Genomic DNA, 23,067 nt, shown 5'->3' on the forward strand with positions numbered 1-23,067 from the left:
CACGTGTCCCATTGTTGTTAAGTAAAACCCAGTATGTGTGTTTGACAAGTTAGCAGCGTGAAGCTCTGCTTGCTCCCCAGCCTTGCTGCTGTCTCAGGGATTGTTTGGTTTGGCAGATAGCCAGCTCTCTGCTATAAGATGCATTTCCTTGACAGGACGAAGTGTGGAGCCGCATTAACTGCAAAGTTTATAGAGGTTAGCTAAACACACACAATAAATATTAATAAACAAAAAAAGCCCACCCACCTTTGACTTTGAATTCTGTTTCTTCATTCCATGTTTTGGAATCCTTGTAGTATTTGATTAATAACCAGTCTTAGGGTAATTGAGCCTTAACGATCTTTTGCCTAAGTCAGACTGCTCCCAGAGCCCTCATTGGCCACTTTGGTGACTCACCACTGCAGTGGATGGAGCTCTGGAATGACTGCTTAGTTCAAGGGGTCTCATTTGCCTTCTCCTTGCTTCTGTGTGAATAGGAGAGTAAATGTGCTTCTTCATGAGAACTTATGCTGTCTAAGGGCGTTAGAGAGTAAAGACTGTGAACGGGATGAGGTGCACTGCCCTGAGCTCAGACTCCCTGGAAAGTAAGCTGACATTGGTCTTTTGGCCTAGGCAGTTGCCTCTCTCTAACATTTACACCCTCGGCATAGAGGGAGAGAGTAACAGTAACCTGCTGCCCCTGGAAACTGCTTATTTGGCTGGGTGTCTTGGAATTTACCAGGCCTACACTGTGGATCCTTTCCAATTCTGCACCCTGCTCACTTGAACACATATTTGAGAATCAGTAATCTTAGACTGCTTAGCCAGACCTCTAGGGAACCAAAGAAGAGAAATAACTTTAATACTATGTCCTTAAAAAATTGTCTTGGGACTGTGTGTGGGTAGCTGAGATTTCTGAAGGCCCTTGAAAGCCCCTCTCACTATCTTCTCATGCTCTCTGGTCCTTGCACATCCCTCTTTTTAGGACCATATTAGGAGGGAACTAACCCTACTGTATTTATAGGGTACTTGAATATTATACTGATTTGGAGAAATCAAATTATTCCTCATAGGTAGTAATGATTTTAATTTGAAAATTGTCTCACACTATCTAGTAAAGCAATCCATTTAGGTTTGGGTGAACTATAACTTTTAATTCATTCCTGCAGCAAACATTTATTGAGTACCAGACACTAATCTAGCTGCACAAAACAGACCAAGATCTGCCTATGTTCTAGTGGGGAAGGCAGACAGTAAGCATAATTAATGATAAGTTGTATATTACGTTGAAAGGTGATCCATGCTATGAAAACAAAGAAAGTAAGGGAATTTGAGGGATGCAGTTTTAAATAGGATGATCTGGATAGTAATGACACTTAAGCGGAGACTTGGAGGCAATGATTATTGGCTTGGATGGACTTATTCTAGATAGGATATAAAGTTATGTTTATGATTCTTCTCATATTTCCATATACCTGGTCTTGACTATTTGGAAATTTCCAGTGGTCAAGGCATGGTTCTCAAATTAGTCTTACTGGCTGAGCTCCTGGTGGTCAGGCTGTGCTTTGCAGACCATGAACTTTTGATACACTTATTTCAGCTAACCAACCAGGTACATTGTTATTGGGAGAAAATAAGACTTTTTATATGTATGCATTATAAAGTAAGTTTCATGAGCATATGCACAAAATTGATGACAGCCCCACACACAAAAAGTCAAACTTCGATTTACTATTTTTATATTTTACTAAAAATATGATTTACTATTTTCAAGTTTTTCTGTTAATATTCACTCACCAGTGTATATGTTTTATCATCTTCTAGCACTTGCTAGCAGACATTGGGTAGCAGGCACCATAGGTTTAAGAAAAATTGTGGAAAGAAAACTTAAAATTGTGAAAACCTGCCCTTTTAACTTAGTTTTCCCCCAACGACAGGGGAAGCACAGCCACTCTGATTTGATTTTCTCAGTAGAACATCTCAACCCTCCTCAGTGGTGCAGAGTTAAGAACCATCTTCTAGAGTATTGTCAGGCATAAATTAGACGTTCTGCAGACTCTTATATTTCCTCCTTAGTTTCTCAGGAATCTCAGAGAAGGATTTGTAGCCATTTAACTATATGCATATTTTTTTGCCAGTCAGGTGAGAGCCAGAATTTCTATCAAAAGAGATTACAGAGATTCCCAGATATTCTGTCTTAACAAAAGAGCTGGATGGTTGGGGAGAAGAAACCAAAGAAATTCAGCCCAGGATAGATTTGGGAGACAGAAATTCCATGATTTGCATTTTAGTATTAGAACATAAAACGGCAATATCTAGTTGTACCATTTTCCCCTTAGTCCTTGTATGCTGTTTGGCACGGGATAGGTTCCCAATGAACACTGAATTAATGTTTCCACTCATTTCTTGTAATATCAGAGTGAGCTCTGCAGATCCATGTGTGTGGTATTTCTGCCTACCAACCTTAGTTTCATCTTTTTTCCACTTAATTCTGTCCTTGCTGTCCCTTCCACCTCTGCCCTCTTACTTCAGCAAAAATTAAAAACAGGTTGTAGTTCTCACTGAGAACTACATGGTTCTTTCTGACCCCAGAGCACCACTTATTTTTCTTACTAGTAATGAATTCAAAGGATCATAACTTCCAGTGAACCTTCTCATAAACAGCTTTTCATTCAAGTCTTTGTATTTTGTATCTCTGTCTACTTCTGCATTATCCTACTGGCTTATCTCATAGATAGGGAGATATTATTCAACACCTGCAAATGTGTGTTGTTCCTAAAAAGCTTTATGAGATTTAGATCTTTGTAAACTAAAAACAATAGCCACCTGGTCTCAATATGCTGTCCAGAGGGGCATATTGTGTGTGTAAAAGCATGAAACACTGAGATCTAAATCTGCTTCAGTGGTAAAATGAACTGAGTAATGTGGGTCCAGCATTCCACAATGCCAGTCTCACATGACAGTGAAGCTGGGAAAGCCTAACTTTGTGGTTTCTAGGGTATCAGAAAAGGAGAAGAGGGATGTCAGGGAGGGAGCATCTTTTAAATTTAGAGTATCACACAGATAATAAGTGATGGAATGAAACTTAACCTCAGGAACACGACCCCATGGTTTAGAAGAAAATGTCCTAAAAGTTTAGAGGTAGCCATCCCCATGATATTCAGTTTAGTAAACTAGCCATCAAAGTATCAGCAGGATTTTTTCCATTTATATGTTATCTCTTTAGTTGATTAGCATGCCTTTCCTTTTCAGAGTGTTGTCCGCTGCCTGTGGCATCCAAAGCTGAACCAGATCATGGTGGGGACCGGAAATGGATTGGCTAAAGTCTATTATGACCCCAACAAGAGTCAGAGGTATTTCATAAGTATTGCCTGTTTTAGATGGATGACAACAACTGGGGGGAGGGCTTTTTTTTCACCTCTGCTTTTATTTATTTCCCTCTTTGATGGGGATCCACCCTTTTAGAAAATGCAGCTGGCACAGAGTAAAGCCTCAAACTTCTAGTATTGTGCTTTAAAGAGGATTTGGATATCTCCCTTGATCCATACAGAATTCAAAGTGAAAGTTTCCTGGGGATTTGCAGTTCTTTAGCTGAAATGTTGAGTGCAAGGGGGGAAAAAGTCCTGCCCACTTTGCATACCACCCTGGACAGTGGCATTAGCAGTGATACATGTAAGGGATTAACAAAGCGGGGAACTGACCACTTACAGGAAATAGAAACAGCTAGTCCATTTTGTTCCCTTTCTGTTTGGGCTTTTATCAGGTACCAGTTTGGATGTTTGGCAGGGTTGTTCTCGGCCAGCAAAGGAGGACAGCACAAGTACTTTCCCCTTCAACCCCTGTCCACCCTAAATGCCAGATTTAATCATACCAACATGTTTCAGGGGCCCAAAAACTTCACTTGAGGCAGTGCCTCAATTACTTCTGTTTTCCTTGGGCACAAAGGTGGACACGTGTCACCACCCCCCCAAAAAAAGGATGGTTTTGTTTCTCTCTTAAGGTACAGTGACTGATTAGCTTGTTCTTTAGAGTAAACCATGACTAGCTAGTATTAAAATTCACATACTAAATTTACTGATTCCTCCATAAACCTTTTTTGAGGTCCCACATTCTTTGGGGGGAAAAGAAACCCATCCTCTATTAATGAATATTTATTGGCCATTATTTGGCTCTGAATAGAAGCAGACAGTCCTGTTTCCTCCGGAATTTTCTGGAGTTAGAACCTTTGCCCTATAAAATAAATTTACATGTTGTAGTCTTCAAAAACAAGTAGGATTGTTTTTGTTTTTTAATAAAGAAATAAAAAATGCCAGTGTAATTAGAATGGGAAGATGTCTGTTTAACTTGAAAAAATAGTAAACCCCATTTGACAGCACCCTGTAGAAGGCACTATCTTTGAAATCTTTACTTAAAAATTTTGCTTGTTTGTATTTGTTCCTCCTGATAGGGCTACTATTGCTAAGGAGAAGTGAAATGTTCTAAGTAGACTTCTGGTTAATCCCACATATGCTTGGGCTGTAGCCCCTTGGCAGCACTGCCAAGCTGACTCAATTCCAGATACTTGTACTCTTCCGTTTGGGATGTGGACAAATGCCACTTGGGATGTGGACCACCCAGGTTGCTTTCATCTGAGACATAAACTAAAATTTGAGCCCTATGACCTTTAGGGTGAAAAGTTGCTTCATGTTATTGATATCTCTTTAAGATCTTAATATTAGGTTATTTCTATAGATTTTTTAAACAAGCCTTTTGTTGCCTAGCTACCTCTCCACTGATTCACGGACTTGCTTTCCTGTATGTTTAATCTCTTATCACTGAGGGTTCCATCTGTTATCATTCCTTAGAAAGTCAAGGACTCGGTAAAATGGTGTGCACAGAGTGTGTTCCTAAAAGTACCTAATACTTTTGAGATAGACTTTTAAGACCAAGTAAAGAAAATAATTTGCTTTTACTCACCTCAGGGGAGCAAAATTATGCGTCGTTAAAACCCAGCGGAAGGCGAAACAAGCAGAGACTCTAACCCAGGACTACATCATCACCCGTAAGTTGTTAGCACAGTCTGTCCATCACGCATCTGTCTTCTCTTCTGGTGTGTTGTGGTCTCATGGCTTTAGAAACAGAAGAAGCCCTCAGAGTTCAGGCGTGTATTACAAAATAGCCCATTCTTGTGGGCAGGACTGCAAGTCACATAATAGCTAACCCCTTTAGCTTCTGTGACTCATCACAGAGACAGAGTTATTTCATGTAACTTTTCAGCCCAAAAGGGAAAAGCCTGAATTCTCTGGCCATGTGGTAGACTGATCCAGTGAGACCTTCAGATGTAAAATTAACTACCAAGACAGAGCAGCTTCTCCCGGGTTTGTTACACAACCTCATTAATCTGACTAGTTTTTGTTTCCCAGAGTCACAGTCTCAGACCTGTCACAGGTAGCGACTGGGAAGGAGATCTTGGATGCAGTAGCAGTTGTCATTAGCAGATGCCCTTGTGGACTTTATCAGTGGCTCAGTCTAAAGCCCAGGGGGCGCTGCACTGCTGGGTTCTCTCCCTGGTGGTGGGTCTCATGTAAGACAAAGTCCCTTGGAGCTTATGATCAGTAAAGAGATCCCATGACACTTTTTGCAAGAGTAGAAGTGTTAAAAGTCGATGTCATAACCAGTCTAGCTCATGTGATTACATGCGGCCTACTTAAATTCCTGCAGTCGTTTGAAATGAAAAGCTATTTTTCCCCCTCCTAAAAATACTGTTGTGTCATGTTGCCTGACAGAGTGATGGGTGGCTGTGTTTCAGCTCCCCTGACTCAAGGCGGGCGTATTTTACTAGTGAGCGATACGGTCCTGGTCCAGGCTGAAAGTAGGGGCAGAGGATGGGGGGCACTAGAAGTGTTTTTGAGGTGTTACAGACATTCTGTCATTCATAGTATAAATTCCCTTTATCTCTCCCCCAGTTTTCTCTCTTAAAGATGTTTTACTTTGCATATAAACATTCAAGGAAATTATTTTGGTACTTTTTTTGATAAAAAAAAAGATATTTAATTCTTCCCCAAATAATGTTCTCCCTCTCCCCCAGAATGTCACACTGTTTCCCTTTTAAATTTGTATACTCTTTTATATTCTGAAATTTAATTATGACAAACAACCCACAGCAGTTAGATAAGTATCACTTTGATCTTTATTCTTTTGTCGACCATACAGAAGAAGGGATAAGTCCCCATCAAGTCACCATGTCAAGAGATTCAGGCACCTCCCTCCACTCAAGGCAACCTTTATCCCAGTTTCAGTGGGATAAGTGTTCCTCCCTTCCGGTTACTCGTGTTGTCAACTCCTCCTGAGAGGTGGTCACATTTCAGAAACGTGTGAAGTGATTCCAGTGTTTGTGAGGCATCTGAGGAAACTTCAGGTCTGACAAGCAAGCTATTGGCGCTATTCACATTTGGGTCCTGTAAGAAAAGAAAAGAGGTGGTCCCAATGTTTCTTTTCAAAACCACAGAAATTAAGTTTAACTGCTACCCATGGTTTGGGAGATGGGGAGCCTCACTGATGTTTCCATGACAGTATTTGACAGTATTTCCTGAGTGCCATTAGCTGCCAGGAGAGGTGAACAATGAGTCTGGTTTCACATGAAATTGGCTAATTGGTTGCAGTAAGACTGTCTTTTATTATTAGATGAAGGCTGTCATTATGACTTCCACTTCATCTTCAGTTAGTCATGCTTTAGCTATGTTTTTGGATGGAAGGGTTATTATCGTAATGAAATTTTTCAAATATGACTTCTCGTAGCTCATGCCTTGCCTATGTTCCGTGAGCCCCGCCAACGGAGTACAAGGAAACAACTGGAGAAGGACAGACTGGATCCCCTGAAGTCACACAAGCCTGAACCTCCTGTAGCAGGCCCAGGTGACTGTGATCCTGCTGGTGACCTGCAGAGGGGCTGGGGGGCAATGTGGGGTCATTGATACAGAATTTGGAAGATCTTTTAGGGTTTTCAGACATCTTTTAGCACCAGAACTTTTTGCTCAAAGATCTGATGCAGAAACCCAGTGCATAAAACTGATGAAAATGGGGCTGACGTGCCAACCTGGAAAGGAAACCTGGAGCCCTGTCTGCTCCGCCTCCAACTAGAGCCTTTAGGTGACCTCAGTGGAACTCTGGCTTCTTGGAACTAGTGTTAACCACTGCTCTCAATATTGGCTTAATATACAGCGTTGGGTACTTTGACCAGAATATGAGGCTGGATTCGATTTCCCACAAGGCAGAAAGTGGCCATCTAGTTCTATGCTGATAAAATGGAGCTGCCTATTTCCCTAGAAAATGAATAAAAATCCACAGGCTTTCTAAGAAAGTAGGTACCAGAAGAAAGCAAGACAGCACTGGCTATCATACAGCACATACCTTTCGTAGGATCTCATTTTATGTTATTACCTGTGTAGTGTCCATTTGTCCTAGGTTCACAAGCTTCTACCTTTTGACTTGTTTATTCATCCGAACCTGAGTTCTGGACCTCTATCTGTCTTACCTGCCCCTTCAGCATTGAAAATATTTCATATACCAATCTCAGGTTTTTTTCCATTTTCTCTGCCGTCAGCCTAATCAAAAGTTCCTAAATAATATTCTTGCCTGGATTATCAAAAAACTCTTCTAACTAGGCACCTTATTCCCAGTTACTCTCTGTCCTCACCACCCTAGCTTTATTCATCTTACACACAGCTTTGATTCCCAATCCCTCTAGCTTTCGCATTGCTGCTGCCCTCAAATCTTCACAAGCTTTACATTGTCCAGTTGCATTTCCAGAGATTCAGAGTTCTCTTCAGGCTGACTCTAATCCACTTGTGAGGTTTCACCTCACTTTTTTCCTCCTTTGATCTTCTGATATGGCTATTGGTTAACTTCTGCCCTCAAATACCCATTGAACGTTCCTCTTTCTGTGCTTTTGTACTTAAACCATTCTGCTCATTGAAAATAACCTTCTCTGTCTTCTGAGTTCTCCCAAATTGGATTTATCGCTTCCTAAATACCCTCTCCCCACCACCACATCGGCCTGAAGGGCTCTCTCCTTCCTCTAAGTGCTGCAATGATTACTGGTCATACAGATTCTTCGGCAATTATGTCCTGCCTTAGTCTTCTTATCTTGATTCGTAAAATTAATCTTTTAGTGTTACTTGGCTTTATGTGTGGTGGTATGGTGTTTTTTGTTTTTCTTAATCTTCCTAAAAAGTCATACATCTTTTGAGTAATGGGAACCAGGCTAGCTGTTGAGGGTCCAATGGGAACAAATTCCTGCCCGTACAGAGCTTCTTGTCTATGGGAGCAATTATATTCTGGTAAAATAATGTGACTCGGTCAGTTCATCCTATTTGCTTTCTCTCCTACAGGGTACTTGGAAGGTGGCAAGCCCTAAGATATATTGTTTAAAACTAAAATAGCATCTAGCAAATATTGGTTATTTTTGTTAGTTAAATTTCAGATGTTCATACCTGAGGAATTTTTTAAGGCATATGCATAGCAAACTATTCGTAATTCTTCCTACATTGGTGTCATTATGTAAATTAGGCAGCTAAGGTGTAATTTAAAGTATCTCTGTTTTAAAATGTTATGGGGGAGTTGAGGAATGGTGATGTCCTACTCTGGTTGTGATTATAAATAAAAGCTGAAAGGATGATACCCAATTACTTAGAGATTTATGTGCTTCAAACCAAAGTCTGTAGAAGCCCCAGAGTGCTCAAATCCTTGAGTCCTCAGTCAGTGACAAAAATCAGGAAAGCTTGAATGTCTGGCCCTACCCTGTCATTTGTTTAACTGGCCTTCTTGGAAGCCAGCAGTGTGGGATTCCCAGACTTGTCAGGTAAGTCCAGTGTACACAAGATACGTGCTCACTCCATTTCTGACTTGGTTTTTCTCCTTTGGAACAGGTCGTGGCGGCCGGGTTGGAACCCACGGGGGCACTCTGTCCTCGTACATTGTGAAGAACATTGCTTTGGACAAGACAGATGACAGCAATCCCCGGGAAGCCATTCTGCGGCATGCCAAAGCAGCCGAGGACAACCCGTACTGGGTGTCTCCAGCATATTCCAAGTAAGGAGACAGCCTTTTAAAACAGAAAAATGATTACATTTAATGATTTGGGAAGAACATAACAATGGCTGCTTTGAGGTTCTGACTTCTCCATGTCTTGTTTATTCTTGAGCATGAAAGATAGGCCAGGTACTCATGGTCCTGAAACCAAGGCATTTGTTTGTATCTGCAGGCTGTAAAATTGTAAATTTTTAAAGTAGGCCAGTTCCATCAGTTATAGCCTAGTATAAACCCATTGTGTGAAACCCATTATACCTGTGATTAAAAAAAAATACAAACCACTGCCTATATGCATTATCTTAGGGAGGGTGAAAAGCAAATGAAAGGGAGCAGCTTGTAGGTCTGTTATGAAAGACTGACTTTTGTTTGTAAGTAACACTTACATAGGCAGAATAGAGCCTGCCTGCTCAGATTCCCTCAGATAGCTTCACAGAGGTGAACATGTAGTGGTTCTTAAAGCCAAACCAGCTACATTTACAGTAAAGAATGGCACTAGCGTAGAATTGGGGGGGGGGTAATTTTTAATTTTAAACTAATATTAGACTTACAGAAAAGTTGTAAAAACAGTATAGAGAGTTCATGAAAACTTTCCACTCAACTTCCCCTAACGTTAGCACCTTACATAGCCATGGTACAATTAATCAGCAACACCATGAAATTAACATTGGTGCAATACTGTTAACTAAGCTACAGACAGACCTTATGTGATTTTCCCAGTTTCCCCACTAATATCCTTTCTCTGTTCCAGGATCCTGTCTCAGATCCCATGTTGCGTTTAGTTGTTACTTTTCCTTAGTCTCTGCCAATCATAGCGGTTTCTCATTCTTTCTCATCTTTCATGACCTTGATGCTTTCAGTAAACACTGTTCTATTACTTTGTACACTTTCTTTCAGCTTGGGTTTGTCTGATTATTTTCTCATGATTGGAATAAAACTATGCATTCTTGGCAAAAATTACACAGGAATGATATTGTATCCTTCTTAGTGCATTATATCAAGGACTGACTGGTGATGCTAACTTTGATCACTTGGTTAAGGTGGTATCTGCCAAGTTTCTCCACTGTAAAGTTACTGTCATTCCATTTTGAATTGATAACTTTCTTGGGGGTGATATTTTAAGACCATGCAAATCCTGTCTGTCCTTAAACTTTTGCTCTCTCATTTTCTCATCCATGGGTAGATTTACTGGCAGCAGCCATTACCATGGTATTTGCCTAGTGGTGATTTTCTGTTTCCCTCTTTTTTTCCTGCATTTGTCAATTGGAGTTCTACTGAAAGGAAGAATTACTCCTTCTTCCACATTTATTTCTTTTTCAAGTTTTTTTAATGTCAGTATGGACTTTAAAATACTTTATTTTATGGACTAAAATTCAATACTGTCATTATTTAGTTTGTTCCCACTTTAACCAATGGAATCTCCTTCAGAATGGCTCCTGTTTCCTTTCAGAAAGGTGTTTTGGGGTTTTGGGGGTTTTTTTTGTTAGTTTTAGTGCTTCCTTATTTTCTGACACCATAAGATATTCCAGGTTCTTCTTCCTCATTTTTTTTTTTTTTTTTTTTTTTTTTTGCCACAGTCCTAGAATCAACCACTTCTCCAAGGAGCCTTGGCTCCTTTTTGTTGGAGAATGATGTTTAGAAACCAGGAGGTTGGTGCTAGATGTGCTCATTGCTTCTAAGTCCTCTCAGCTGACAAAGTGCAGATATGTATGTATGAGTACTAACCTACACATATACACACATAATAGTTCTGTATGTATCTGTTTGTATATATTTTTTAAACACCATGAGTTTAAACTGGTGCCTCTGATTTCAGTCCTGTACCACAGGGTTCATTTAACCTTTCTCCTTTCCATATTTGTAGCTTCTTTCTCTAATAGTGAGAAATGCAGCTCATATTATCTACAATACGTTTACTTATTTGTTCGATTCCAATATACACCTAAAGCAGTTTTAGAATTGCTAACCACCTGTGAGAAACACTTTCCCTAACTAGGTTATAGCATTTGTGTATCATTCTTTTTGTTTTTTTATCCTTACCATGTCTAGTTATGATACTGTTTTTCATAGTTACTTAGATTATATCTTTTCTTCTCCACTCTCATCAGTGTGATTATGTTACTCATTTGAAAATGCAGTTAGGCTTATTTTTAGTGTTTATATATATTTCTTTTTGTTTTTTAGGGTGTGTAGGGTATGTGAAATATTACTGTGGTGCTAGGGGTCAGAGCTTTAAAAGAGATAAACTCAGAGAAGTATCACTCCTTCTCTATCCCTGCTCCCCCCATTCCAGTAGCCCCTTTCAGTCCTTTTCCCATTCACCGCTATAGGCAATCAGTCCCTTTCATTTCTGGTTTATCTTCTTTTGTGCAAATGAGCAAATAAATATTTTCTTATATTCCCTCCTTTTGTACATGAAGAGTAGCATGGTATACTCTTTTGAGCTTTGCCTTTTTTCATTTAGCAGTATGCTCTGGACATCGCTCTTCATCAGTTCAGTAGAGCTCATTCTCATTCTTTTTGTGATTGCATCATGCTCCATTGTGTCGATGTACCATGGTTTATTCAACCACTCTCCTATGTACGAGTGTTTAGGTTGTTCCCAGTATTTTGCAGTTACTAACACTGAATAAATTTGTACATTTGTGTTTTTGTATTGTTGGAAGTTATTCAGCTTTTTTCTTGATGTTTTTACACATTGCAAAAGTTTTCTCTTCAGTTATGAGAAATCTGGACCCTGATTACTTTTCAAACCATTTATATACTGGAAAAAATCCTTTAGAAACCAACTGAACTTACATGTTATACTAATATCAGTCCCCTATCTGCTGCTCATTATGAGCTACTTTGCATCAAAGAAAAACATGCTGTCCTTAGAAGCAGACCCTGGGATAAAGACTCTTATAAAAATGATTTATGCCAAGCAAGGGTACAGTATCAAACAAGGTGCCAGGAAGGATCACTTTGGCTTAGTCCCACAGGGTAACCCTGGAGACCCTGGTCAGCACAGTAACCAGAGCACTTCCACTCCAACATCTGTTGGTCGTTGGTGATGGCTGGAGGTAGGACTGGGGGAGACATTTCCGGCACTTCCAGCTCTCCAGGGCTTTAACAACCTGCTGACAGCCCTCTGACAGAGATGGGTGCTGCTGCTGCTGTCAGTGAAAGCAGCCTGCAGAAAAATGCTGATGGGGTTTGAGGGCATCTGGTGGGGAGCACCACATCCTCTGCTGTATGTATTGTAGCAGAACAGACTTCACTATGTAATGTCATTGGTGGGTGTTCACAGCATGTATTAATAACCAGATAATACAGATGGAACATCTCTGAATAATCAGTTGGAGGGTTGTGTCAAGTCTGGCCAGCTAAATAGTGTGCATTTAGCCTTCATTTATATAGAATCTGTGTATGTATAAGCTAATGTATGTCAACACATCCTTGGTACTCAGATACGCTTATAGATCATGCCTCTGTTGACACTTCTGTTTTTAAGAAGTAGTTATTTTCTATTATTATTAAGAGTTTTTTTGTATTTCAAAAAACTTATTTAAAAGCATACCAAAAATTAGCTGAGGAAAGAAGAGTGAACAGAGCAATGGTTTAAAATTTGCCAAACATAGTATCATTTTGATAGTGAACTGTTCCAATAGATTTGTTTATATTTATACACTAAGTAAATCATTGAGGTATCTCCACAAATACTGAGATAATGCTGTTTGCTGATTAATGATTGATGTTAGCAATATATAGTTCATAGAAAGGTGTCAAACTTATCAGTGAAGAAAATGAGACACCAAGAAGACAACTTTTAGAACCTGCTGGATAGCAAGTTATTGCTAGAATCTACCAAGCCAGGAACCTGGCCTTAGAACCTTCAGGTTATTGTTCTAACTTCTGACAAATAATTATTTAGAGAAGGTAATTTTCATGTCTGAGATTTTAAGTAATACATGCACACAATTAAAAAAAAAATCCAGCAGTGCTAAAGAGTAGACAAGAGAAATTTGAAAGCTCTCTTTCACTTTAATCCACAGTTCCTTGGTTCTGCCACTAACGGTTCTACCCACCATTGACAGGTTCTTGTATTTCCTTTGAGGCAGAGTCCATGTATAAATGAGCAGACATGTGTAGATACATTCATTGTTTAAAAACAAGCATATAACATGTTTTACAAGCTGGTTTTTGTTTTTGATTATTGGTTTTTTTCCTTATTACTTGGGAGATTGGACCAGACCCGTCTGTACATGTCTAGCTCATGCTTTATACTTTCTTGATATTTTCCACTGTATGGATATATTATACTTTTCTAAAACAACACCCTATTGAAAGACATTAGCATTGTTTTCAGGCTTTTGCTATTATAAACAATACTGAAATTAATATCCTTGGGCATACTTATTTGTCCACATGTGCAAATAGAATTGCCATTGATAAAGGGTATTTACATTTTAAATGTGTATAGAAAGTGCCAAAATTTCCTCCAAAGAGAGTTTTTAACTATCCTATTCAATGTGTCAGTGCTTCCTTCCCCTCCTCTTTGCTAAGAGAATATGGTATTTTTATCTTCGCCAATCTGATAGGTGAAAGTTTGTATTCCATTGTAGTTTACACTTGAATTTTTACATTTTTAGACATCTTTTCATATGTTGAAAGCCTTTTTTCCTGTGAACTTTCTATTTATGTCTTTTACCCTTTTATCTTTTGGTTGATTGGCCCTTTTCTTACTGATTTGTAAGAGTTCTTTATATTAAGGAGCTTAACCCTTTGTATGTCATGTATTGCAAATATTTCTCCCAGTCAGTCATTTTTATTTTACTTTATGGCATTTTTCCCCATGTGAAGGAAAATATATTTTAATGTGGTCAGATTTAGAGGGGTTTACAAGCATAAAATTATACCATATGCAAATAATGAAAATTTATCTTCTCCTTTCCAATTTTTATACCTGCTATTTCTTTATCTTAACCTAATTATATTGACTAGTACTGCCAGAACAATGTTAAATAATAACAATGACACTGCACATCCTTTTCCTGCTTTGAACTTTTAATAGGATTACGTTAAAACATGTTACTGCCCTTTCTTTCTTTTCTTTTCTTTTCTTTTTTTTTTTTAGTGGGTGGAGGTAATTAAGTTTGTTTGTTTGTTTGTTTTTTAATGGAGGTACTGGGAATTAACCCCAGGACCTCATGATTCTGAGCATGCGCTCTACCACTGAGCTACACCCCCCACCCCCACCCCGGAATTGCCCTTTCTATAGATGGGAAAAAAAGTCAAATTATCAGCAATTTTATTTTCAATTTAATGGGTTTCTTCATAAGGCATGACACCTTTTGAAAACACACACATGCAAGATGTTAAATTCATCTCTTTTTATATTATTTGTTTATTCAACAAAGATTTATTGAACACCTACAATGTGTTGGGTATTGTTCTAAGTTGTTTATGGAGCCTGTATTCCAATAGACAGAGACAGACAAGTAAATCCATAAATGTTAGATGGTAGTAAGTGCAACGAAGAAAGCTGAAATAGGGACAAGGGGACATAGAGTAATCAGGGAGAGAAATGGGCACTGTGTTTAGGTATGGTGATCAGGATAGAACCTCTCCTGGAGTGATCTTTGACTTGAATGAAATGAGGAAATGAGTCATGCACATATCCAAGGGAAGAGCATCCCATGCGAAGATAACACCATACAGAGGCCAGCAGTGTGTTCATCTGAAATAGATGCTGAATTTCATTGAATTCCTTTGTTGTATCTCTGTGGAAGTATGTCTGTGTAGTTCTACTTTGATCAATGAATATGATTAGTTACATTACAAAATTCCTAATATTGAATCATCCTTGCATCTTTGGTATGACCCTCACAGGGTTATGGTTTGTTCTTTGTCAGGTGCCAGACTTCCCTCATAAAAATTGTGTATGCTTACCTTTTCTATATGTACTCTCAAACTGTTTTGCTACCATTAAATCTACTCAGTTGGTAAAAACTTGATAGAATTCACTTTTGAAACTGTCAAAGTCTGATACTTTTGTGGAGGGGAGGGTGGGTAGTAATTCCTCAATTGTTCTCTTTCTTTTCCATTCCCTCATGGATTTTCTAACTCTTCTGAGCCTGCTTTGGTAATTAATCTTTTCTTGGGGAAAAATTCATCCCGTTTTTCAACTTTCTTTAAGTAGAATTAATTGAAGCAGAAATTGCTTTTGTTTATTGGTTACTGTTACCTAATGGCATTGTCCTGCATTGTAGTTGATTTAGTTCTATCTGCAGCTGAATAATGTGCTGCAGCAGGTATTGTCAAATCCTTGCCTTAATGTGAGGAGACTAAAACTTAGAGACTTAATGGTCACAATGGTTGCTGCTACAATTAGACTTCATTTCTCTTGATCCCTAATTTAATGAACTTTTCATTAAGAGAGGACTGTGACCTCTCTTAATATACACCTTTCTGCTGCAGCTGCATTTGGCTCCTATCCCTCTCCTTCTACTCAGTTTTGTCACCTTACATTGCATACTAAGTTCAGGGCACTGTCTGTCTGTGGCATGTAATTTGTTAGCCAGAATTGCAGCGCAGTTTCTCCTGTGTTCACCTGCTAGAGTATACTGTTTACTGCCAAGTGGCAAAGTGTTTGAAGGGAAGCTAATATTTAAAAGGATCTTTTCATAAAGGTCACTGTAATTGAGAATGTGTGTCTGGTTGTTTTTCTTCACTGCAATTGACTTGTGTCAGTGATGAAATGAAGATTTACTGTATCTTGCTATATCGCAGAAAAGCACACTTAGATATTACATAGATCTACCTGCTTGCACATGACACATTTGAACCTTTATTCTCCAGTGATGAGAACAAAGAGTCTTTGAACCTAAGTTTCATTCCTGTTCAAGTCTCATTCCTGGCACTCACAATGTAATAGCCATGAAAGTTTGAAAACGCTGCAGAATTATAGAGGACTCTTGTTTAGCTACCCATGAGTGGATTCAATTACAGTTTCTTGTCAAAAGATGCTGCTGGAGGGAGGGGAAAGGAGCTGGCTGGGGAGTGGGCAGGATGAAGATCCAGAATGCTATTAGCTTACACATCAACAGGGATAGTTGTGTGTGGGAGCCTGAACCCCAGCCAGTAGCCTGACAGCCTGACAGCTCTGTCAGCCGTGGTCACTTTTCTTGCCAGGCAGGCTGCCATTATTGCTGGTTCAGTCAATTTAATTTTCAGCGTGCATGTCTTGTCTGATACAGGATATGTGTCCTATATGTGTGTGTGTATTAAAATATCATCCCCGTCTATAAAGGGTCCATTTAAGTCATGTTGAGTTAGTAGGCAATATTTAAAGAGGATACTCTTTGAGTGAGTGAGAGTTATATATTATTTTGTGCCAGGAAGAGACATAAACCTGCAGAGAAAAATATAACTTTCCCCCCCCTGTTATATAGTTATGTGACCAATATCACTAACCACCACATTCCTCTGTGAAGGCCAGTGTTTCTCAAAGTGATTTTGTGAACTGTCTGTGTCAGAGTCGAGTGTGGGAGTGGGAGGGTTAAAAATGCAGATTTCTAGTCTTCATCCCAATTCAATTAGACTGAGAGATTGGGGCTGGGAATCTGCATCTTAAGAAGTTCCCCAGGTGATTATTTTGCACACTGAAGTTTGGTCATAATACAAAAGTAATTATTTAAAATAAACCACAAGTGATTCGCCCTTATGAAAATTCACATGTACAGAGTAGATTATTTCGATAATAGAGAGTCATACTGAAGACAGATTATTTACATAGAAAAGTATCTCCCCCAGGATTTTTTAAAAAATATTAGCAAGCTGCTATGTTGTATTTAATAAATATATTACTTTATCAAATATATTCTCCATGCAACTTTTTAAAAATATGAAATGAGGAACACCTGATAGCCAAAGCGAGGTATATAGTAATAATGACACTGTTATTATACTTAAATCTTACCAAACTGGTTTAAAAACTTTATACATATTATTTGTTTAATCCTCACAACAGTCCTGTGAGGAAAGTGGTACTATTGTTCCAGTTTTACATATGAGGAAATTGAGGCTTATAACTTGACCAGAGCTATACAGGTAGCAGGGGGCAGATTGGAATTTGAACACAGGGAGTCTGGCCTCAGAGTCAAGCTTCTGCTTTTGACTACTGTAGTGTACTGCTTCTCATCACAAAGCAACTGATAGTAGCTACTAGAAAAGCTGAGTAATAGTGAAGCTGATAAGATTATTGTGTGAGCCCGTGTGGCACACAGGAAGAATGCTAGACTGAGCATCAGAAGTCCTGTGGCCTAGTTCCCACTCTGAGATTCACTTATCTTCAGTGACACTGGTTCCCCATCTGTGAAGTAGGAGAGCAGGGCTATACTAATGCCCAGCTTTCATACATGTTTTCAGATAGAAATTGTGGCACACAGTTACATAGTTTATAAATGTGGGCTTAGGGCACGGACTTACCTGACATTACCTGGGCTGCCTCAGGCCTGTGTGCTCTTCAAAGATTTAATCATTCTAACTTGTTTACCCATTTAGTGATAAAGTAACTAACGGTGATTTTAGAGGGTACTTTTGGTTGTTTCTCCCTCTCCTCCCTCTTTCTCTTTTTTTTCTGATTTCCACAGGCTTCATGTATGTCCCTGTCCCCACCCTCACCCAGTCTTTGAATTCTCACACAAGCAGTATGACTTACTATCTCCTATTTAGTGAGTCTAAGATATGTTTATCTATTTTTCAAAATATTATGTGTTCATTTCCTAAACAAGATAGAACATTCTTTATCTAGATAAATCTTGTTGCCTCTCAATCTTCTTATGTATCCCTAATATTTTTTTCAAAAAATTATCTTTGATTAGCTCTTCACCAGAAAGAAGGGACCATTTCAAGTGGAATCTTTTGGTCAAGCCTTTATTTAATCTTAATAATTCTGCGATTGTGATGACTGGGTCAAAGTTCATCTGGACTGTATTCATTCTAACAGGGTTAACAAGTGTGTCAGATTGTCAAGTCATGGCTATAATTGATTTTCACTTTGAGGTTTTCCTTCATAATAAACCATGGGCCCTGAGCCAAAAAAGCTTGTGGTTTATAGTCACATACAGATGACTAAATATTACAAGTGATTTCCTCTCATACTCATTCTGTTACCTTGGCATTGCTTTATGCTTTTTGAATGAATCGTATCAGAAGAATATCCATAACTAAGAAGAATTTGGCCTGTGGGCTTCCCATTGCAGCCAGAGACATTTTGAGGCTTCACTCCACTTGAGCACTCGAGGAGAGTGTGGAAAGCCTAGGTTCGAGCTTGGTCAGAAGAGAAAGGACAGCCTTGCTGACACTTAGAATCTCTTACACAAACAGTGCAGCCAACAGTGCCCTTCTAGAAGGTTGCAGGGAGAATTTTTATCCATTACTGACTCTTCTACACAGAATTCCTCTGAATGGAAACACTGAAAGTGGGACTTGGTTTCTGTTGGGCTTCTGTCGTTTTTCTATAACACACAGTTGCTGGAAAAGACTCACTTTGTACAAATAACTTGGAGAATTCAGTTTAAAAAATGTTCCAAGGGGAAAATGAATCAGCATAAAGTATTAGCTATTCAGAATTCATAGATTTGAGAAAGACATTTGCTTAAGCTTTTATAGTTACTCTATGAAATACCAGCTATTACTCAAATGCAGAGTTTACTGAAGCTAAAATAAAACAAAAAAAATCCTCAGCCCTCCTCTGATTAGTTTATTTAGTGGTTAGCAGTAATAATAATGTTGCTATCTAATCTGCTCGCCTTTTCCTGGTAACTCTGGTAAACAAGATGACACATAGTTAAGTGAAAAATGTTTACTATTTGCCAAATGAGTTAATCAAACTGGAAAATACAAGTTTCACATCAGCCTCCTGTAAGTTTAAGTTTTCAGTTAAGACTTAGAAAAATGGATATGTGTGGACAGTAAACCAGTAAAATAAATAGTCTGGATAAAGCTGATTTCAATCAGGTGGGTACTTTATTGGGTCTCAGTGAGGCTTACCTCATCCCCATTAACCTATTGGGCATGCATGACGCTTTGGCTCAGTGGGTGTTCCCCTTGCCTCCTTTTTCTTTAGGTCACTCCCTTTATAGGCTTTTGTTTTGTGCAACTGAGATAAATCTGCCGTGAGTCTGTAAGTTTGAGCTCATAACTTCCTGTCTCTCGAGAAAGGAGATAATAGAATTCTGGAGGAACTGATTAAACAGAAGACAGGGAATGGGTGGGTAATGGGAATGCTTTCTTCAAGCAGTAGAATATATTTCTTGCACATTATTTATACGTGTATTTCCTGAGTTGCTGCCATGGCTTCAGTGCCCATGTGGTTTGGTTTGTTCCTACTTTTTGTTATGGAAGCACCCAAAAGTGCCTGTGTTAAGAGCAGTGTATAAATTCCATTTCTTCAAGCAGCCCAGAAAGGGATCCCTTTTATGTGGCCAGTGACTTAGTTGGGTTAGTTGGGACTTAGAGGACTTTTGCTATTTGTCGGTTTCCTGTTGGTTTTAAAGGTAGGAATTTCTGGACCAGCTTTTAAGTGTTTTCAAAATATTTTATCTTTTTGTATGTGTCATTTCACTCTTGCTTGACATTGCTGATTTATTTTTATGGTAGTTTTCTATGCCAAGGGCAGACCAGGCCATCCCCAGGGAAGAAATCTCCTGGTTTTATTCCTAACTCTGTTAGAAGTTGCCTAATCATCCCTGTTCTTCATTGTCTTGAAAAGTGGTGACTAAAGAAATCTGTTTTAAATGCCCTAAATAATCCTGAACTGAAATTTTTTGAGTCTTCCTCATATATGGATTTCCAAACAAATCTCAAAAGAAAAACTGTTGAAAATAAAATTAAAGATAAAAGTCGCTGACAAGAAAGAATAGCTGCATGATTTAAAGCTGTATTTTTCTCCCTCTGCTTCAATAAAGTACCGGCATTCTCCAGATGAGGCAGAGATATTCATTGTGCTGAAGTCAAATAATATTCTTTGAAGAACCTAGTCTTTATTCAGCGAACAGCATACAGCTCTTGTGGAAGGTGCTAAACTGTGCCGTAAGAGGCTTGGTTTTGGGGGCCAGATGGGTTGGAACGAGGGGAACTTCCTTCTGTGGGCCACATCACCTCTCAGGCTGAACTTCTGAGAATTAGTCTGCTCCTTAAAGGGGGGGGCCTGTGAGAGTGCAGCCTCGGACTTCATTCCTTCACCAGGTCTTCAGTAGCATCACACAGCTTCTCTAGACGTGAAGAATATTTTCTTACAGTTGGAGGAAGCTCATCATGTGTAAAAGTTTATGTTAAGAAGACAAATTCTTACAGTATGGTTTCAGAGCCCTGCTTGAGTCCTTTCTTTCCCAAGCTCGGGGAGGGATGGAGCTGCCAGCAGATGCTACTCACGGTGTGGTCCACCAGCCAGTGCTGATGAGATAAGCTCCGAAAATGCTGTAGCAATTTTTTGCATTTATTGAATCTAATAAAAAAAATTTGAATCTGTATTTTATAATCTTTTTATTTTTCTAGAAATATTTTTCTGCATAAGGTTCGCAATTAGAAAACAAAAACTGGCCTTGCACCACTGATGATTTGAGAAGCACTGTTCTAGGCATGGCCCCAGATTGGAGGCCAAGGCCCTTTCCAAGGTGCCTACCTTTTACCCAGGAAGGGGGTTTGTTTGTTCTTCCTTCTTCCCAAGTACAAGAGTCTAGTTCTTCATTTTTCTAAAGATTTTGGTAAAATACACATAACATAAAATTTGCCATCTTAACCATTATTAAGTGTACATTTTGGTAGTGTTAGTAAATACAGTCACATTGTTGTGCAGCCAATCTCCAGAACTCTTTTCATCTTGCAAAACTAAAATTCTATACCCACTAAATGACAGTTCTTTATTCCAGTCTGTTGATTGTGTCCTTTGATGCACAGGTTTTAATTTTGATGTAGTCCAGTTTACCTATTTTTGTTATTGTTGCCTGTGCTTTTGGTGTCATATTGAAAAAATCATTGCCAAATCCCATGTCATAAAGCTTTCCCCTATGTTTTCTTCTAAGAGTTTTATAGTTTTTGCTCTTAGGTTTAGGTCTTTGATCCATGTTGAGTTAATTTTTGTATATGGTGTAAGATAAACTGTCCACTTTCATTGCACATGGATATACAATTTCCCCAGCACAATTTGTTGAAAGAAACCCAGTTCTCAAACTCAGTTACTCCCTACCTGGCCAACAAAGTGAAAGAAAAAGTGGTAAGCAAGCATTGCTAGGAAAATTTGGACACTGGTTTATGCCTTGGTTTTGGCAATTTGGGGAAGGGAAGCATGGTTGTTAAATGCTAAGTGGAACATGAAAGCTAATTGTCATGATTTGATGTTGCATACACATAATATGGTGATTTTGCTGACAACATTTTTATTAGTTCAAAAGTGGAATTTAAAATAAATTTCATGGAGCTTCACAACGAAGACCATTCTGCCTTCCAAACAAGTTGATATATCTTAAGTTAAAATATCTGGAGAGGAAAAGGAAACTGTTGTGGTCTGGTAATTGAAAGTGACAGTCTGAGTGACCCTGATGTAAAAATTTATTCAGTGGATTTTGCTGAATTCAGTGCTGGGGGGATAAAGGTATTTCCTTTGAAAAACTAATCTTTTTCCTTTTTTCTTTAGTCTTGGCTGCTAGGAAATTTAGTGCTAAATTTTATACTCAGTTACATACCTTTTCATTCCTTTGTTCTCGACCTTCTACTCATTTGTTTTGTTTTGATTTTCTTTATTATAAGTCAGTTTTATTGAGCTGTAATTTACATGTAATAAAATACATGCACCCATGTCAAGTCCTGGCAAATATATACACCTGTGTAATCACCACTTCAATCAAGATAATGGAGTATTTCCATTCCCCCAAAATGTTCCCCCCTGCCTTTTTGCAATCATCACTCCTTTTTGCCCCTTGTTAAATGGTTCCATTGATTCCCTGCCCTTCAGTGTTAGCCACCAACTTACTAAAAATACTTTTGGAAGTAGGTGGATTATAAAAAAAGTAACTCCATAAATGAAATAGCCTTTTCAAGCTCTAGGTTTTCTTCCTGTGACCTGTCATTCAATTTCTTTTTTTATACTCTCAAAAAAGCAGCACTACACCTTCTTAGTACTTAAGTCTCATTGCAACTCAAGTTGATAAGCTGGTGTCTTATGAAGCATTACCAGGTATCTTTAGAAGACTGTGTTCTTTTTATCCCCTTAGAAATTAAGTAGTTAATTCTACGGATGCTTAACTTTCAAGACATTTTATTACAAAATAAAAGAACATTATCTCAGAATAAAGGATAGTAATTTAAGTTAAACACATTTTAACTCACGGTAAAATGCACAGTATTGCCTTCATTTTTTTGTATTTTTTGGAATGTATTGTTGCAAACATGCTCATTACACACAGCACCATGAATGATGCTAAATGGAGGAAACCAGGCACAAAATAGTGCACACTGTAGGCGTCACCCAGAGACAGGACAAACGCAGGCAAGCCTGACCTTTGTGGCCAGAAGTCAGGATATGGTTACTCTGGGTGGGGGTTTAGTAACTGGAGGGGAGTATGAGGGGCTTTGGAGCTACCAGTCATGCTCTGTTTCTTCATCTGGTTTCATGGCATGTCCAGTTTGTGAAAATCCAGAGACCTGTACATTTACAAAACATGCACTTTTCTGTCTGTATTATACTTGAATTAATGTTAAAAACACATACTTCAGCATTGTCTGCTCTGAGCCTTTAGTCCTTCGGGACCCACTAATCAAATTCAACCCCCACATTTGATAGAGGAGGAAACCAAGCCCCTGAGGGGAAACACCTGTTCCAGGTGACAGAGCAAATCAGTGCCAAACTGGGAATGGATCCCCAACCTGAGGCTTAGCTCAGAGACTCCTCACAGCTTCAGGCTTTCAAAGGATTTTTAAACCAGACAAATTTGTTCCTGTGCGGGTTGGTCTGTACCCAAGTGGTCAGTACCTTTGCAA

At 38.8% G+C, this 23,067-nt stretch overlaps 1 protein-coding gene across 1 annotated transcript in view; it reads left to right on the forward strand.

Annotated features, from left to right (window-relative positions):
• Positions 1-23,067, forward strand: part of WDR70 (WD repeat domain 70) — a 233,651-nt gene that overhangs the window by 208,394 nt on the left and 2,190 nt on the right. Inside the window, exons 14-17 of the mRNA XM_074357233.1 lie at positions 3,232-3,332; positions 4,941-5,020; positions 6,757-6,873; positions 8,886-9,048. Coding sequence (XP_074213334.1) covers positions 3,232-3,332; positions 4,941-5,020; positions 6,757-6,873; positions 8,886-9,048 — 461 coding nt within the window. The remainder of the gene's footprint in view (positions 1-3,231; positions 3,333-4,940; positions 5,021-6,756; positions 6,874-8,885; positions 9,049-23,067) is intronic.

The sequence above is a fragment of the Camelus bactrianus genome, chromosome 3, assembly GCF_048773025.1.
Source record: "Camelus bactrianus isolate YW-2024 breed Bactrian camel chromosome 3, ASM4877302v1, whole genome shotgun sequence".
In the NCBI taxonomy this organism is placed as follows: domain Eukaryota; kingdom Metazoa; phylum Chordata; class Mammalia; order Artiodactyla; family Camelidae; genus Camelus; species Camelus bactrianus.